General features: G+C 44.0%; 1 protein-coding gene across 7 annotated transcripts in view; it reads right to left on the reverse strand.

Moving 5' to 3' along the window:
• apaf1 (apoptotic peptidase activating factor 1) overlaps nt 1-19,697 on the reverse strand; it is a 250,376-nt gene that overhangs the window by 82,783 nt on the left and 147,896 nt on the right. For all 7 annotated transcript variants that reach the window (XM_070897457.1, XM_070897452.1, XM_070897453.1 and 4 more), the window contains one exon: nt 15,162-15,287. In XM_070897457.1, the coding sequence (XP_070753558.1) occupies nt 15,162-15,287 (126 nt within the window). The remainder of the gene's footprint in view (nt 1-15,161; nt 15,288-19,697) is intronic.

Here is a 19,697-nt window from a genome sequence, read left to right on the forward strand (position 1 = left end):
GCACCAGGGAATTTCACACATGACACACTAGCTGTTACAGAAGTGTATAGCTAGAGAAATGCACTGGCTTCAAAAGTAGATAGTCCATTGCCAATTTATTCAGCTATGTATCCACATCAGCACTACTATGAAGCATTGTAGATCAAACTTGCCCAGATGTTAATTCAGACAGTTCCAAGTAGCAAATCGGCAGTTTGATTCTAGAATGAATCAGAGCTCCATTTCTCACTATAAAATACGTTTTTGTATCTAGAGACATAGAATATAAAAGCAAGAAAGTAATGTTGAACTTGCATAAAAGCTTACACCATTTATAATATTCTATAATTTTAGAGACCCCATTATAGGAAGGATTGTAAGAGCAATAGAAAAAGTATAGTACAGATAGACTATGATGTTAATAGAAGTGAGATCTTCTAGTTAAGTGATTAGAGAAGTTAGGGCTACTTTCTAGCAGATCCGAGAAGGTTAAGGATGATCTGATTGTGCGATTCATGATTCTGAAGTGTTATAAGGCAAGTAGTGCTATTGTCAGTGAGACAATAACAAGAGGATCCAAATTTAAGATAATCACAAAAAAATAAAAAGGCAAGTAGAAACAATCTTTCTGTAGACAGTAGTTAGAATTTGGAATTCTCTGCCTCAAAACTGTTGTTGAAGTAGAGTCCATAAATTCTTTTAAACAGGAATTAGACAGCTTCTTGAAAGAGAGGAATATTAGTAGGTACAGGGAACAAGCAAAAATGTGGGATTAGACTAAGTGGTTCATGTGGAGTAAGCGCCAATGCAGACTTGATGGCCCAAATAACCTGTTTAACTTTTTGTTTTATTAAACCAAACATACACCTACTTGCCCCCATTTCCAATTGGCAGCATCTTCAATTTTCCACTTAAACATGTACATTTCTTTAAATGCAGGTGACATTAATATACAACTTCTATTGTTAATTCAAAAGGATGTCAAAAACTGCAGGTTTAAAATTTTATACTGAACTGAAGGAAAACCATTTAAAATGGAGCCCTTTACTCACATAAAAAGGACAAGTCACCAAGATTGATCGCTTTTAATAGGGAGCTACATTACTGTTACTGTACGTGTTGTAATGAACACCAGATTCATAGTAGTTAAGGTAGATTCAGAGTATATTAATTCCATTGTAAAACACTCAAGACTATTACAAGAACTGTTATAAAAATTATCAGTAGGACTTCACTTATTTGCTTTAGTTTCGATTTCAATTTTACATTAAGCTGCCAAACTGGAACTGCAGTGCAAACATTAAGATTGATGGATATTATAAGAAAGCCTGAAGCAAGAATTAAGACATTAAAAACGAAAGGAGAAAATAATATGCCATCACCTACTGGTACAGTGAGACGCAATGGAAATACTTTTGTTCCCATAAAATGACCATGTAAATATGTTTATTCATACTTTTACATGGTAAACTGTAAACTACCGTAACCTGTTAAACATGCAAAACTGAGGGAAGATAAGTGTATGAACTTCCCTTGTGAGTTATTCTACCTCATTTAAGAGATTAAATAGATAACTACATATTTAAAAGCTTATTGAAGAGTTTTTTTGAGGTTTAAATTCCCTTCCTTCAACTTATTTCCTCCCATTTGTGTGGTCTTGCCAGACTGTGCAGATGTTGAGGGTAAACATTTCCCCAGTGCTCCATCAATGCTGCTCTTAACTGGCCTGCAGAAGATACGCACACAGGTGTCGAGTGATGGCTCTCCTCCTGACATGGTTTCTCCACCATAATCCACCAGTTGCAGAAATGGGCTCGATAGGTCAACTGACCTGTTCTCATTACATGCTTTGTAGCATGGCACAGACATGGTGCCTGAAAGGCAGAAATCACAATGCTACTTGACTGCTGATTTTCTGATCTCAGTCATATCACCACAGGGGCAAAAGAAAATCTTGAGGCAAGTTATCACGAGCCACCCATTTGCCTTTGCCAGTGGCCAAGCAACAGCAGCATTATTGGTGCACTGGGGAATATATTCCTCCCTCATCCTTGCAGCCCCTAGAAGAGGTTCCGTAAAGCTCTGTTCCCTGCTCTTAAAACAAAAAGATAAATTAAACAAACTCTAGACTACCTAACTGTACATCTTACATTATGCATTCTTTGACTGGGTGCCTTCCTTGCATTGAAAGGCAGTTAAAACCATGCTGTCCAAACATCAATCACCAATGCCGCGGCCCCGAAACCAATTCTCAAACAGATATTCACTCAGCTGGCTTTCAAGACGTGAGCTTTTACTGGGAGCCTCTTTCATTATCCACAACTTCGTAGGGGAAAAACAAAAATCTTCTTAATCCTATTGCTTTTTGCCTTCTTCCTTCAATCAATAATCGCGTATGCACCCATGTCATGCCAGACTGGACAGTCAGAGCTCAATTTACCTGTTGCAGTCATCACAAGCCTGACATTTCTTTGAGAATAAATCATACTTTTCCATCAATCAGCCAAAGTGCGAATTATTTACAAGGTCAGCTGTGTTGCATGATAGCTTCATCGACGCACCATCAGTGTTCTTGATCAGGCCAACATTCCCAGCATCGAAGCACTGACCACACTCGACTAGCTCCGTTGGGCAGGCCACATTGTCCACATGCCCGTCACAAGACTCCCAAAGCAAGCGCTCTATTCGGAACTCCGACACGGCAAGCAAGGCCCAGGTGGGCAGAGGAAACATTTCAAGGACACCCTCAAAGCCTTCTTGATGAAGTGCAACATCCCCATCGACACCTGGGAATCCTTGGCCAAAGACGGCCTTAAGTGGAGGAAGAGCATCCGGGAGGGTGCTGAGCACCTGGAGTCTCGTCGCCGAGAGCATGCAGGAAACAAGCGCAGGCAGCGGAAGGAGCGCGCGGCAAACCAGACTCCCCACCCACCCTTTCCTTCAACGACCGGCTGTCCCACCTGTGACAGAGACTGTAATTTCCGTATTGGACAGTACAGTCCCCTGAGAACTCAGAGTGGAAGCAAGTCTTCCTCAATTTTGAGGGACTGCCTACGATGATGATGAGGCAGTTGCTCCCCATCAATGTTGTTGCTTGTCTAACGGGCCTGGGAAATTAGTTATTGCTAAGTTAGGAGCATAGCTTACACCACTGCCTTCTAATTATGTTCCTGAATAGATATGTGACCTCTTTGCTGATGGGAAGGAAGCGATAAGCCATCCTAACGGTCTTGCTGGGGTGGAATGGGGGGGGAAGAGTTTGGTTTGTCAAATCTAAACCGTTTTCTTTGGGGGGGGGGGCGGGGGGAGGGTGTCAAAGAGCATTGGCCTTTGATTGCCCATTGTTTTGATAATTAGAGTTGTGAACGTAAGGTCCTAACAGCTGAGCTGTTTCCTTGCTCTCTTTCAGAATCTTACTAATCATCCTCCAACACCCACCGTCAGTCTGATGCCTGGTCAGCGTAGCTTATTTCCAGCGATGAAACAACGGGCTCAAGTTTCGGCCTTCCCTTAGAACGGCGCACCTCCGAGAGGCATCCTGATTTTGTCGAACAAAAAGTGTGCCTAAAGCCTACCTCTGTATTCTGCAATGTTTTTCGGGCCTGTTCCAGGTCGGCGCGGCACAGCAGTAGCTGCGGGGGGGCCCAAGGCGTGGCACCGAAGAACTGCCGGCAGGGGGGCCGGGCTAGCTCACAGCAGCACATTTAGCGCCGGCAGCCCTGCGCATGTACGCTGGAGCATGTGCGCATGCGCAGTGGGACACAAACATTGGCACGCGCCAATTTTTAAAGGTAGATGAGGAACAATGCTATTTGCTTTTGTGGAGCTGTGGAAAGGCTTGAGTGATTTTTGGTGATTTTTTTTTTGTGCCTGAAGGAGTGCTTTGAGCAGCACTGTTGAAGAAATCACCTGCTGAAATCAGTGAGTGCTGTTTGTTGCTGCTAAACTTCCAGAACAAGTGCTGCATAGGTGCATGCAAAATAAGGACTGTGTGTTTTGAAAAATCAGAGTGTCAATTCAATACAGCAATGGAACAACGTCCACCAAGAACAAAGAATTTCTTGCATGAGGACGTGGAGACATTAGTTAACGTCATTGAGCAGAGATGGCAGGAGCTGGATACCAGCAACAGAGGTCGCACAAAAGTGCCACCCAAAGAAATGAAGAAACGCTGGAACCAAGTTGCAGAAGATTACTGCGCAGTGGTACATACCAGGAGATCTGGAAGCCAGCGTAAAAAGAAATGGCATGACCTTGGTCAAGTAGTTACTGTCAGTAATATTTTCATTTTTCAATGGAATTTTAATTGTAAATGTGACCAGCTGTATATGTCCCACCCTGCAGAAAGACGCACTCTGTAAAAAGTTATATTTTAATCTTTGCAGGGGAGACCGAAGAACTTAATATATATGAGCCCACATCAACGGACATCAGTGTTTCAAACCCTTGCATAGGTTCTGGTTCCACCTTCCATGGTTTCGCAGATTCTGACGTTACGGGTCCCAGTGGTGCTGCTGGTGTAATGCAGCAGTTTGCACCCACTGCCCCACCGTCGCAGCCTGCGCCTGTGCCGGATGCAAGACCAAGGGTCCCACCATCACAGCTCGCGGCTCCCACTGGAGTGGTGCCGCGAGGCAGACCCAGGCAGAGAAGGAGAAGGAGACTGGAAACACGCTCTCCTGAGATGCAGCGTGCAACAGATGTGGCTCAGATTGTGGCATTAGGTGTGGAAAGCAATGACCTTACTCGATCACTCGTGGGCAGCGTCAGTGCAGTGGGTGAAGAGGTAACGGTGCTGATGGGAGAAATAGCAGTAATGACACAGGAAATGAGGGAGGGAATGTCTGAAGGAGTGCAATCGACGGGACAGGCCGTCAGGGAGGTAGCTATTGCAATAAGGGCACACAGCCCGGCCAATCAAATGAACTTGATGAAGTCATTCCTCCGCGCATACAGTGCAGCCGTGACCTGGTAAACGCAGGCATGTATTGCATGTTGAGAGATGGCGCACACATCTTCAGTTGTAGCTTGAAACGATCCCGAGGCATAGAAGGAAAGTGCAGCTGTAACCTTCACTTCAACAGACAAGGCAGTCGACGTTCTGCTTCTCGGCTGTAAATCTGCTCAGCAAATCACAGATCTCAACGACAACTTCTCTGCGGAAACGCAGCCTTTTGACACAATCAGCCTCACTCATGTCCAGGTACGAACGCCAGGCTCGATATTGCCGACGTGAGTAAGGTTTCCTGCCCATCAGCCAACGGGCTATGACGTTCTTGGTGCGGTGAGCTCTAATCAATTCTCTCCTACGCAGTGAATTGATGGAGAACCATTCATTGCATAATCTGTGGTGTTGATAATGCAGCACCTATACTTGAAGTACAAATTCAACTTTTAAACTTGCTGGCTGGCTCTCCCTCCCGGTGCTTTGTACGCCTCCCCTATCCCCTGGCCGAACGGCCGAACTCGTAAACAGCTCGGAGCCTGCTGCTGCCGGCTGTTCTGACCTCGCTTTCGCCTGACGCCACCCCTATTCCCTGGCCGAACAGCCGAAATCATAAAAAGATCGGTGCCTGCTGCTCCTGCTGCTTCAGACAGGTAGGAAAATTAAATGTATTTTTCATTTGATTTATTTATCATTTATTATTCATGATGGCTCTTTATTTGTAGAAGTGAAGTGTTAAATGCTTGTAAAATTCCCTAACTTCACTCTAACTTCCCTTCCCCCCCCCCCCCCCCACTATTTCTCGTTCCCTGCACCTAATTTATAAAGTGTAGGCAAGGTTTTTCTGAGCGTACAAAAATCTACACTAAGTTAATTTGGAGTAAGTTTTCGCTGCCTTAACTTGCAAAACAGGCGTAAGTGGCAGGACACGCCCCCTTTAAAAAAAAAATCTGTTCTAAATTGAAACTATTCTAACTGACTAGAACTGGAGCAAACTAAATGCCGAGAATTGCAATTTCTAAGATGCTCCATTCTAAACTAGTTGCTCCAAAAAAATAGGAGCAACTCAGGCCGAAACTTGAGCCCATAGATACTGAATGCAAAGACACTTTCAGGATGGAATCCGCATTTATCAGCAGTCTGGTCCGTTACAAATGACTCCGTTTCAGAGAAAGCCGGGAGGGAAGATCATTCACATGCTGCAACTCTTTGAACCGACTACAGTGGTCATTGCTGACATGCACACGTCACACATTCAGTGCAAGATTTCACAGTCAAAGCATCTGCTCTTTAAAATGAGGCAATCTGCTGACTCTTAAAATTTGAAGCATGGTCAATTCCTATTAGAATTTTCCCTATTATCTGAAAGACTGGAGAGAATAAAAAGAACTGAAGAGTTCAAAGGGTTGCTATAGATCCAGAATATTTCATAAATACCAAATGAATCAAGATTTCAAAATTATGGCCAGAAGTCACGTCACTCATTTTACAGACATTGGGAAATGTTTCACTGCCAAACCAGATTCAACTGCAACGTAACAAATTGAAATTTATCTTGTAAGCTACAGAAACTGAACTGACCATACAGAAAATCAATAAGAGGGAAAGCAGTTAGTAGCAACTGCTGAAAATAAATCAACTTTTGCAGCAAAAAACATTGCACAATGTTTTGCTCGTTCTTCCAAAACTTCAAGCATGCAGTCACAGTAAGAATTTTAACTAGCCACCCACAATTATATTGTAAATAGGGATACAAATTTAGAAAGAAAGTCTCATAGAAGTATACAAGGGTATCGGTACCAAGCCCACATTGTTAGCTGGGTATTGCATTTAAAAAGAACACGAGTTGGAGATAAAGCTACAATACTAAGCTGCGATTCCCTGACACGCACTATTTGAGAGCAGTTTCCCACTGGGAGCAGACAATTGGTGAGTTTATCCTATAAAGTGGAACAAGTTTCAACTCTTCTTTCTATTGTGAAGATATTGCCTATCTTTGCTTGTGGGAAATCCCCCAGGGAAAGAGTTTCATTAAATGCTCTAACACACACCATTTATTGATGTGTCTCAGCGAGGAGTCACGTCCAGATGTCAGTCCCCGATGTTCTGAATCCAGATGAGGCAAGAAGCTTCACGGGTTTCTGCCCCTGCACAAGTATAAGAGAATTCGAATCCGACACAAAACTTTTTCTTTTATTTGACCTTGCCTTGATACACTTGGTCTCTAAGCAGGACCGGAACCAATGTCCTAGGGGGAGTGTTTGCTAGTGCTGTTGGGGAGGAGTTAAACTAATATGGCAGGGGGATGGGAACCAATGCAGGGAGACAGAGGGAAACAAAAAGGAGGCAAAAGCAAAAGGGTGGATAAAGGGGAACCAGTGGATGGGGTGTATTTAAATTTCCAGGAGGCATTCATGAAGGTGCCACATAAAAGGTAACTGTACAAGATAAAAGTCACGGGGTTGGAGGTAATATATTAGTATGGATAGAGGATTGGCTAACGAACAGAAAACAGAGAGTCGGCATAAATGGGTTATTTTCAGGTTAGCAATCAGCAACTAGTGGAGTTCCACGGGGATCAGTGCTGGGGCCTCAACTATTTACAATCTATATTAATGACTTGGATGAAGGAACCAAGTGTAATGCAGCCAAATTTGCTGCTGATACAAAGGTATGTGGAAAAGTATGTGAGGAGGGCGCAAAGAATCTGCAAAGGGATAAAGACAGGCTAAGTGAGCGGGCAAAAGTTTGGCAGCTGGAGTATAATGTGGGAAAATGTGAGGTTATCCACTTTGGTAGAAAAAATTAAAAAGCAAGTTATTATTTAAATGGGAAGAGATTACAAAATGCTCCGATACAGAGGGATCTGGGGGTCCTTATACATGAAACACAAAGTTAGTATGCGGGTACAGCAAAAAGTTTGGAAGGCAATTGGAATGTTGGTCTTTATTGCAGGGGGGGTGGAGTATAAAAGTAGGGAAATCCTGCTACAACTGTACAGGGCGTTGGTGAGGCCACACCTGGAGTACTGCGTACAGTTTTTGGTCTTTTTATTTAAGGAGGGATATACAGGTTGAGCGTCCAAATCCGTAAAATACTCTTGAATCCGGACTGGCCGACCCTGCCGACCTCGGGGCCTCCTCGCCAGCCTGCCCGACCTCGGGGCCTCCTCGCCAGCCTGCCCGACCTCGGGGCCTCCTCGCCAGCCTGCCCGACCTCGGGGCCTCCTCGCCAGCCTGCCCGACCTCGGGGCCTCCTCGCCAGCCTGCCCGACCTCGGGGCCTCCTCGCCAGCCTGCCCGACCTCGGGGCCTCCTTGCCAGCCTGCCCGACCTCCTCTTCGGCGGGGCCCCACCCGATGACGACCTCTTCAGCGGGGCCCCGCCCGAACACCTCCTGGATGCAGCTGGCAACCCGAACAAGCTTTCCCCGCACCCCCCCCTGCCCCTTTCTGACGTTCCGAAATCCGGAAATAACCAAACCTGGGTTCGGGTATTTCTGGATGTTGGATGTCAGAAGCACGTTCCGAAGTCCGGAAAAACACGAAAACCGGCTCGGCCTCAGTCCCGAGATTGCCGGATTTGGGACGTTCAACTGTACTTGCATTGGAGGCAGTTCAGAGAAGGTTCACCAGGTTGATTCCTGAGGTGAAGGGGTTGTCATATGAAGAAAAGTTGGCCCTATACACTTTGGAGTTTAGAAGACTGAGGGGTGATCTTATTGAAACGTACAAGATTCTGAGGGGGCTTGACGGGGTAGATGCAGTGACTATGGGCTCAAGTTTCGGACCCTCACTAGAATGGCGCACATCGGAGAGGCCCGCCTAATTTGTAGAACAAAAATTGCGCCGAATAATTACCTCGCGATTCTCTGATAGCTGTAGACCCATTTTCAGCTCGACGCTACGCAGCAGGAGCTGCTGGGGGCGGAGCTACAGCCCTGTGCCAAAAACGGTGCCAGCAGCTGTGCGCATGCGCAGTAGCTCCCGGCCCTCCCAGCGCGTCCTGTCTCCGGGCGACGACCCTATCCCAGGCCAAAGGGACGTCGCCCCTATCCTGGGCCAAGTGGCCTGACACCGCTTACCTCGTCGTCGGCGGCCCGGCATTGGCTGCTTGCGGGCCCTGCCCGAAGTCCTTGGCGGGGCCCAGCTTCGTCGTCATGTCCCCTCTCCGCCCCCACCCCCCCCAGCCCCTGGCAATAATTAAAACTGCCTTCTCCAGTCATGTAAGATACTCAATTCGAGTATCTATATTAGGATTAGGATTTGGTTTAATCTCATAGGATTAAATTTTTAGCTTTGTTTTTAACTTGTTGATGACCTGTGAATTGGTATCGTAGCTAGAAATAATGAAATGGTTAAATTGTTCATTCCCAGGATGCTTTGCGGTTTAATGTATCAGTGCACAATTTAGCTGACTGCTGTTGAGATGCCAGATGTGTGATTTGCGCCTATTTGATGAAAATTTTGTCTCTAGATCTTGAAACAGTCGGTGCAAGATAGCAATAGGAACTGGGACAATGGACTCTAGATGGTAAAGAAATTAGTATCTGGTGTTTTATCAGAACTACCTCATTTCTGGGGGTCTTGTTCAATTGTTATCAGGACATAATGAATCATCTTGAACAGTATGCGTGACTAGATGCCTAGAAAGATATTAACCTTTCCTTCACAATTTGTAGAGAGAGACAAGAATGAATGGTTTGAAGATGGCTATGACTCTACCCATGGGGAAAACAGGATAATTGCATTTATTTCTCTGTATGACTACATAGAAACATAGAAAATAGGTGCAGGAGTAGGCCATTCGGCCCTTCTAGCCTGCACCGCCATTCAATGAGTTCATGGCTAAACATGCAACTTCAGTACCCCATTCCTGCTTTCTCACCATACCCCTTGATCCCCCTAGTAGTAAGGACTTCATCTAACTCCTTTTTGAATATATTTAGTGAATTGGCCTCAATAACTTTCTGTGGTAGAGAATTCCACAGGTTCACCACTCTCTGGGTGAAGAAATTCCTCCTTATCTCAGTCCTAAATGGCTTACCCCTTATCCTTAGACTGCGTCCCCTGGTTCTGGACTTCCCCAACATTGGGAACATTCTTCCTGCATCTAACCTGTCTAAACCCATCAGAATTTTAAACGTTTCTATGAGGTCCCCTCTCATTCTTCTGAACTCCAGTGAATACAAGCCCAGTTGATCCAGTCTTTCTTGATAGGTCAGTCCCGCCATCCCGGGAATCAGTCTGGTGAACCTTCGCTGCACTCCCTCAATAGCAAGAATGTCCTTCCTCAGGTTAGGAGACCAAAACTGTACACAATACTTCAAGTGTGGCCTCACCAAGGCCCTGTACAACTGTAGCAACACCTCCCTGCCCCTGTACTCAAATCCCCTCGCGATGAAGGCCAACATGCCATTTGCTTTCTTAACCGCCTGCTGTACCTGCATGCCAACCTTCAATGACTGATGTACCATGACACCCAGGTCTCTTTGCACCTCCCCTTTTCCTAATCTGTCACCATTCAGATAATAGTCTGTCTCTCTGTTTTTACCACCAAAGTGGATAACCTCACATTTATCCACATTATACTTCATCTGCCATGCATTTGCCCACTCACCTAACCTATCCAAGTCGCTCTGCAGCCTCACAGCATCCTCCTCGCAGCTCACACTGCCACCCAACTTAGTGTCATCCGCAAATTTGGAGATACTACATTTAATCCTCTCGTCTAAATCATTAATGTACAGTGTAAACAGCTGGGGCCCCAGCACAGAACCTTGCGGTACCCCACTAGTCACTGCCTGCCATTCTTAAAAGTCCCCATTTACTCCTACACTTTGCTTCCTGTCTGACAACCAGTTCTCAATCCATGTCAGCACACTACCCCCAATCCCATGTGCTTTAACTTTGCACATTAATCTCTTGTGTGGGACCTTGTCGAAAGCCTTCTGAAAGTCCAAATATACCACATCAACTGGTTCTCCCTTGTCCACTCCACTGGAAACATTCTCAAAAAATTCCAGAAGATTTGTCAAGCATGATTTCCCTTTCACAAATCCATGCTGACTTGGACCTATCATATCACCTCTTTCCAAATGCACTGCTATGACATCCTTAATAATTGATTCCATCATTTTACCCACTACCGATGTCAGACTGACCGGTCTATAATTCCGTGTTATCTCTCTCCCTCCTTTTTTAAAAAGTGGGGTTACATTGGCTACCCTCCACTCCATAGGAACTGATCCCGAGTCAATGGAATGTTGGAAAATTACTGTCAATGCATCCACTATTTCCAAGGCCACCTCCTTAAGTACTCTGGGATGCAGTCCATCAGGCCCTCGGGATTTATCGGCCTTCAATCCCATCAATTTCCCGACTAATAAGGATTTCCCTCAGTTCCTCCTCCTTACTAGACCCTCCGACCCCTTTTATATCCGGAAGGTTGTTTGTGTCCTCCTTAGTGAATACCGAACCAAAGTACTTGTTCAATTGGTCCGCCATTTCTTTGTTCCCCGTTATGACTTCCCCTGATTCTGACCGCAGGGGACCTACGTTTGTCTTTACTAACCTTTTTCTCTTTACATATCTATAGAAACTTTTGCAATCCATCTTAATGTTCCCTGCAAGCTTCTTCTCGTACTCCATTTTCCCTGCCCTCATCAAACCCTTTGTCCTCCTCTGCCGAGTTCTAAATTTCTCCCAGTCCCCGGGTTTGCTGCTATTTCTAGCCAATTTGTATGCCACTTCCTTGGCTTTAATACTGTCCCTGATTTCCCTTGATAGCCATGGTTGAGCCACCTTCCCTTTTTTATTTTTACGCCAGACAGGAATGTACAATTGTTGTAGTTCATCCATGCGGTCGCTAAATGTCTGCCATTGCCCATCCACAGTCAACCCTTCAGTATCCTTCGCCAATCTATCCTAGCCAATTCACGCCTCATACCTTCAAAGTTACCCTTCTTTAAGTTCTGGACCATGGTCTCTGAATTAACTGTTTCATTCTCCATCCTAATGCAGAATTCCACCATATTATGGTCACTCTTCCCCAAGGGGCCTTGCACAATGAGATTGCTAATTAATCCTCTCTCATTACACAACACCAAGTCTAAGATGGCCTCCCCCCTAGTTGGTTCCTCGACATATTGGTCTAAAAAACCATCCCTTATGCACTCCAGGAAATCCTCCTCCACCGTACTGCTTCCAGTTTGGTTAGCCCAATCTATGTGCATATTAAAGTCACCCATTATAACTGCTGCACCTTTATTGCACGCACCCCTAATTTCATGTTTGATGCCCTCCCCAACATCACTACTACTGTTTGGAGGTCTGTACACAACTCCCACTAACGTTTTTTGCCCTTTGGTGTTCTGCAGCTCTACCCATATAGATTCCACATCATCCAAACTAATGTCCTTCCGAACTATTGCCTTAATTTCCTCCTTAACCAGCAATGCTACCCCACCTCCTTTTCCTTTTATTCTATCTTTCCTGAATGTTGAATACCCCTGGATGTTGAGTTCCCAGCCCTGATCATCCTGGAGCCACGTCTCTGTAATCCCAATCACATCATATTTATTAACATCTATTTGCACAGTTAATTCATCTACCTTATTGCGGATACTCCTTGCATTAAGACACAAAGCCTTCAGGCTTGTTTTTTTAACACCCTTTGTCCTTTTAGAATTTTGCTGTACAATGGCCCTTTTTGTTCTTTGCCTTGGGTTTCTCTGCCCTCCACTTTTCCTCATCTCCTTACAACCTCAAAGAACTCCAACAAATTTGTCAAACATGATTTCCCTTTCATAAAACCATGCTGACTCTGCTTAACTGCATCATTCGGAACCCAAATTAATGTCTTTGTACTTTCCAAGTTGATTAGTCTGGAGCACCTTGGGGGCCCAGGAGGCGCGAGCGTTCGGGGCCCAGGGACAGCAAGGGCCAGCCCACACTGTGATATGTGTGTGTGCTAGGTCCGTGCAGCAGAGCTGGTCTCCAGTCATCTTGGTTAATCCTTGCCACTGGACCAAGACTTAACTCTGTCAAGCCCGTGTGGTGGCTGATGTGCAATGGCCACCACACGTTAAAAAAAAATCCAAGCACAGGCATCTTCCACCCTTCAATATGCAGTTCGAAACCTGGAATATCAGGTCCTCATCGAAACACCTGTGCACTCATCCATTTTGGGTGTGGAAGCAGGTCATCCTCGATTCGAGGGACCGCCTGAGAAGAGTCTGGAGCAATGTTTCCTGTAGGCTGCACTATGTTCTGCACAGACTGTTCATGCGTGATATTTCCAATGTAAAAGTTTGTGAGCGACTTGCACAGGACCTTGCAGATTACGACGTGGCCATGCATACACGCAGCTGAGAGGGAACACTGGTATGGAGACCTTCAGCTCAATACTAAATTGGGAGGCAGATTTATTTTCTTTCCATTTCTTGAATTTCAAAAATCTAAAATAGTAATGTTTATGCATTCGAATTGATGAATGATCAAAACTATATATATTTATGGTGTTGGGATCAGGGATGCCGTGTGTGTGTATATATATATATATATATATGATCTGCGATTTTACAACATTCTCCCTAATGGTCCAGTAACTTTTGGCGTACACTAGAATTTTCAAAATTGCCCTTAACAGAAGAGCTGAACTAAGTCCCCGTGTGGGATAATTTTCTACCATTCAGGAACACAATGGACTGCAGTTTATGGGTTGGCTCTGAACCCAATTTTAGATAGATTTTGTTTACTTGCATGAAGCTATCTGGCTGCTCTCTTTCTCATCACATATCATTCCAGTCAGAAGATAGTCCAATTCAAGCTGCAAATTTCTGCACGATGACCAATGACACACTTCGATAGACAACATGGTGTGCTGGATGCTCAATTAGTCAAGATTGCCCAGTTAAGACAAGTGGATGAGCCTGATCACAGGTCTGGAACTTAAATCTGTATCCTGTAATTCAGGAAGCAAATGTTCAATTTTTTGTGTTAAAACACTGGGTCAAAAATGGTTGCTAAATGTCAGTTTTTAACACTTTGTACCATAAAAAAACGTTATTACATTGGGGCTGAATTTGTGGCTCCTACAGGTGCGTATGAGGTGCACACATGCCCTAGGGGCCCCGCAAGTTTCGAGATTAGGCATGCACTGCGCATTGCACTGAAACCCAGAACTTGCGATCCGTTAAAAATCCTCCTGACAGATTATACGAATTTGTAAAAAAAAGGGTCTCTGTGGGTAGAGTTGCGTGTGATCTGTAGTTCTAGGTTTTAGCGCATGCGCAGCACATGCCTAAACCCAGAACTTGCGCGGCCCCAAGGTCACGTGCACACCTCGTAGGGGCCGCAAATTAATTTTGCTATCTACGTCACACATTCCTTATTTGGGCAGCATCCTGTGACACAAATATTGCTGCAGCTCCACACTTCTACCGCTAGATGGAACATAATAAATTCCAACAGCTGCCCATCTGTATTCCTTTGCCTACAGAGTAGCTAAAGCACCGAGGGATATTCATTTTGTCCTTCCTGTGGGCAAAGCCACAGGAAATCCACTGGTACTATATGTGCTTTAAAGTATGCAAATGAATTTCACATCATCCCTAGCTTTCTATATAAAAAAGAATATCTGTCCAGGTATTTTTTTCCTAATGCAATGCATTTGGTTTTAGTTCCTCTCCAAGAATTTCAGAGTGCAAATCGACACAGGCTTCTGAAGAACCAATTCAATCCACAGCTGTAACAATGCTTTGGAACGTCACTTGTAGGTACGTGAATTCCTGGTAAACTGACTGGATGGCTTTCACATGCAACTCTAGTTCATTAAAACTAAAATTCTGATTCAATATTTTCAAAGTACAGATGAGGAAGATTAATTATCTCGTTGAGCTCATCCCATTAATCCTACAACACAATGTCTGTCTCTTGAATGATTCCCGAAGTTTTTGCCTGCACTACAGTCCCCAGAAAATGAACCCAAGTATTAATCACTCTAAGTGAATAAGTGCTTCCTGATGTCAGGTCTAAGCTTGCCTTTCAGCAGTGTAGAGCATAAGAACGTCGAGTTTTCCACCGTCAGGCTAAGTGGTCAGACCATAAGGATGAAAACAGAATTTTTTTTCAACTTAAAAAAAAAATTAAATAAGGTTCAATGAGTCAGAACAGTGTCTAAAGGGGTATACTTTATACAGATGTAGAACAAGACTTCCAGAACAAAGCTTTTTCTTACCCTTATTGTGGAGTCATCAGAGCTGGAAATCAGTGTCTTCCCATCAGATGTAAACTGACATCGCTGCACACATTTCATGTGGCCTATTAATGTCCTCAGGATTTTGCCACTAGGAAGCTCCAGAACCTTAGGGGGAAAAAAACACCAGTGATTCAACATGTTGTATCACAACAGCATGAAGGGTAAGGAGCAGGGAGGAATTTAAAAAAAATGATTAAGTGACAGCTAAAAATGGAGAATTTTGCAGCGGTGTGTTTGTTAAATGATGCACTGTAAAAGCTAGGATTGTGCAAATCAAATATTAGTTCAGAAGCAAGTTTTGCTTGCTGCAATTAAAAGCCAAGTGTTGCTGAGAGCCTGATTGCTTTCCCTCTTCATTTTCCAATTTATCTGCTCTGTGCCGAGTGTTTTACCAAAGCATCGGCCCTACAGCACTCCTCAAACATAGAAATCAAAGAATATTTTCTGTACCGTTACCAGTCTTTATAGAGGATGCTGCAGTTCACATTTCATTTCATGAACAATTTCCAGATTATACTGTTTTGAAACAAATGGTTCAATTTATATACCTACGTAAACATTTACTTGCAAATATTGCAGTTAATGTAACGATAGTAAAAACGATTTCACAATTCTTCCCTTGCCAACATTTCCATTACCTTACCATCTCCAGTGGCATCACTATCTCTGAGATTACTGACATGATGAATTCGAAGCACACACTCATCCCTTGGCATCCACATCAATGGCTGCAATTCCCTTCGCAAACTTCAGTTAATCCAGAAGTTTGCTGGCTGAGTGCTCTCCTTTACACATTCTTGCATACTAGTCAGCACCATGCATGCCAAGCTCCACTAACTCCCAGTGCCGAAAAAAAATCAATTTCAGGATCTTTGTCCTTGAATCCTTCCATGACCTTGTCCCACGCCATTTGGAGAATATCCTTCATCCATATATCACAGCCCACATCCCCATAGATTATTTAAGATCATTGAAGCCACCTTCCCATGCCGTCAACTACCCATCACTTACTCATATCAACCCTCCATCATACCATCACTCCACTGTTTCACTCTCATTTCTCTTCCTGTCCCCTTGATCCTCTTTCCACCAACTACCTTGCCTGGCTCCAAAGCTCACCACATTGTTAATGGCTCCACCTGTTCAGACAATGTCACTCCCCCTTTGAAAACTGACATCATTACCCTCATCCTCAAAAAATCCCAACAATGATTCCTCTGTCCTCTCCAACTAGCGCCTCATGTTTAACCCCCCTTCCTTATCCAAGGTCAGTATACATGTAGTTGCCTCCGAGTTGCGCACTCTGTTCTCTCAATTCCCTGTTCAAATCTATTCAGGCTGGATTTTAACCTGCTACCCTGGACAAAGTTGCCAAAAATATTCTTTCTAGTGATGATTATCCCTCCTTGCCCTTTCCAATTGACTAACCACCTGTCCCACATTGTCTTAAATAAGCCAGAATTTCCTCCAAATTAACATGACAAAGACCAAAGCTAGTAATTGTTTTCAGGCCTCCCCAAATATGTGTCACACTTGCAATTCTCACCATCTCCATTCTTGGCTGCTCCAGTTGAACCGGGCTGTACATAACCATGGCACTCTGTTCACCCAGAGTTGAGTTTAAATCATATTCTGTCCATTGCAACATTACCTGCTTCTGTCCTACATTACTACCATTGCCTCAGAATACTGGCGAGTGTCCTGGTCAATATTTATCCTCAATCAACATCACTATGATTATTTTGTCATTATCACATTGCTGTTTGTGGGAGCTTGCTGTGCACAAATTGGCTGTCACGTTTCCTGCATTACAACAGCTAATATGGGTTAAAAAACCAACTTAATTGTCTGTAAAGCGATTTGGGACATCCTGAAGTCATGAAAGGTGCTATATAAAGTGTTTCTCTCTTAATCCGTATCTTTGTCACCTCTAGACTCAACTTTTCCAATGCCCTCCTCGTCAGCCTCCATCTTACAAACTCCAAATCATTCAAAACTCTGCCACCTGCAACCTGTCCCATACTCTCCTCTCAACAATCTCCTTCCTCGCTGACCTGCATTGGCTCTCCATTCCCTAATGGAATTAATTTTAAAACCTTGACTGAGTCCACAGCCTCATCCCACCCTACCTCTAACCTGTTCCAGCCTTACACCTCTTCCCGCACCATTTGGGTATTGGTGAGGCCGCACCTGGAGTACTGCGTGCAGTTTTGGTCACCTTTCTTAAGGAAGGATATACTAGCTTTGGAGGGGGTACAGAGACGATTCACTAGGCTGATTCCAGAGATGAGGGGGTTACCTTATGATGATAGATTGAGTAGACTGAGTCTTTACTCATTGGAGTTCAGAAGGATGAAGGGTGATCTTATAGAAACATTTAAAATAATGAAAGGGATAGACAAGATAGAGGCAGAGAGGTTGTTTCCACTGGTCCAGGAGACTAGAACTAGGGGGCACAGCCTCAAAATACGGGGGAGCCAATTTAAAACCGAGTCGAGAAGGAATTTCTTCTCCCAGAGGGTTGTGAATCTGTGGAATTGTCTGCCCAAGGAAGCAGTTGAGGCTAGCTCATTGAATGTATTCAAGTCACAGATAGTTAGATTTTTAACCAATAAGGGAATTAAGGGTTACGGGGAGCGGGCGGGTAAGTGGAGCTGAGTCCACGGCCAGATCAGCCATGATCTTGTTGAATGGCGGAGCAGGCTCGAGGGGCTAGATGGCCTACTCCTGTTCCTAATTCTTATGTTCTTATGTTCTTATTTAATGGCAGAATATTTAGCTGCCTCGGCTCCACTCGCTAGCATTCTTTCCCAAATTTCTCTGCCACACTACCTACCTTTCCAACCCTTCTCTAAACATTTATCAACTAAGCTTTCAGATGCCACCCTCCCCCAAAAGCTCGATGCCTGTTCCTTTCATTCTGTATGTACATTAGATCATTTTCTATATTTAAAACTTTATGTAAATGCAACCTGCTTTGTGCACATATTAAAGTTAGAAAATTACAAAATTAACTTTTAGTAAGCAGACTAACCTGCTTTCTAATAATGCAAAATGTCCTTAGAGCACTGAAATGAAGCATCTTGGGAAAATGTTAACCAGTAACACGTTTCTTGCTGCTGCAGTCAAAGTTCAAATCCAAACAAAATTCAACAGGATTATCTTCATAATAGTGTGATGCAGTTACTTGACGATGAGAGCAAACACTACATTTATTCACTGCCTACAAATTCAACTTTCATGGTAAAAAAAAGTTAGTGATTATTTTCAGGTAGCTTGGCAGAAACAAAATAAAATAACAACATAAGAACATAAGAAATAGGAGCAGGAGTAGGCCATACGGCCCCTCGAGCCTACTCCGCCATTTAATACGATCATGGCCGATCCGATCATGGACTCAGGTCCACTTCTCTGCCCGCTCCCCATAACCCCTTATTCCCTTATCGGTTAAGAAACTGTCTATCTCTGTCTTAAATTTATTCAATGACCCAGCTTCCACAGCTCTCTGAGGCAGCGAATTCCGCAGATTTACAACCCTCAGAGAAGAAACTCCTCCTCATCTCAGTTTTAAATGGGTGGCCCCTTATTCTAAGATTATGCCCTCTAATTCTAGTCCCCCCTATCAGTGGAAACATCCTCTCTGCATCCACCTTGTCAAGACCCCTCATAATCTTATACGTTTCGATAAGATCACCTCTCATTCTTCTGAATTTCAATGAGTAGAGGCCCAACTTACTCAACCTTTCCTCATAAGTCAACCCCCTCATCTCCGGAATCAACCTAGTGAACCTTCTCTGAGCTGCCTCCAAAGCAAGTATATCCTTTCTTAAATATGGAAACCAAAACTGCACGCAGTATTCCAGGTTTGGCCTCACCAATACTCTGTATAACTCTAGCAAGACTTTCCTGCTTTTATACTCCATCCCCTTTGCTATAAAAGGCCAAGATTCCATTGGCCTTCCTGATCACTTGTTGTACCTGCATACTAATCTTTTATGTTTCATGCACCAGGACTCCCAGGTCCTGCTGTACTGCAGCACTTTGCAATTTTTCTCCATTTAAATAATAACTTGCTCTTAGATTTTTTTTGCCAGAGTGCATAACCTCACATTATCAACATTATACTCCATCTGCCAAATTTTTGCCCACTCACTTAGCCTGGCTATGTCCTTTTGCAGGTTTTTTGTGTCCTCCTCACACATTGCTTTTCCTCCCATCTTTGTATTTTCAGGAAACTTGGTTCCGTTACACTCATTCCTTCATCCAAGTCATTAATATAGATTGCAAATAGTTGGGGTCCCAGCACTGATCCCTGCGGCACCCCACTAGTTACTGATTGCCAACCCGAGAATGAACCATTTATCCCGACTCTCTGTTTTCTGTTAGTTAGCCAATCCTCTGTCCATGCTAATATATTACCCCCAACCCCAATAACCTTTATCTTGTGCAATAACCTTTTATGTAGCAGCTAATGAATATTTCCAAAACAAATACATTTTTAGCAAATTAGGCGCT

This window comes from Pristiophorus japonicus, chromosome 13 (assembly GCF_044704955.1).
Source record: "Pristiophorus japonicus isolate sPriJap1 chromosome 13, sPriJap1.hap1, whole genome shotgun sequence".
In the NCBI taxonomy this organism is placed as follows: Eukaryota; Metazoa; Chordata; class Chondrichthyes; family Pristiophoridae; genus Pristiophorus; species Pristiophorus japonicus.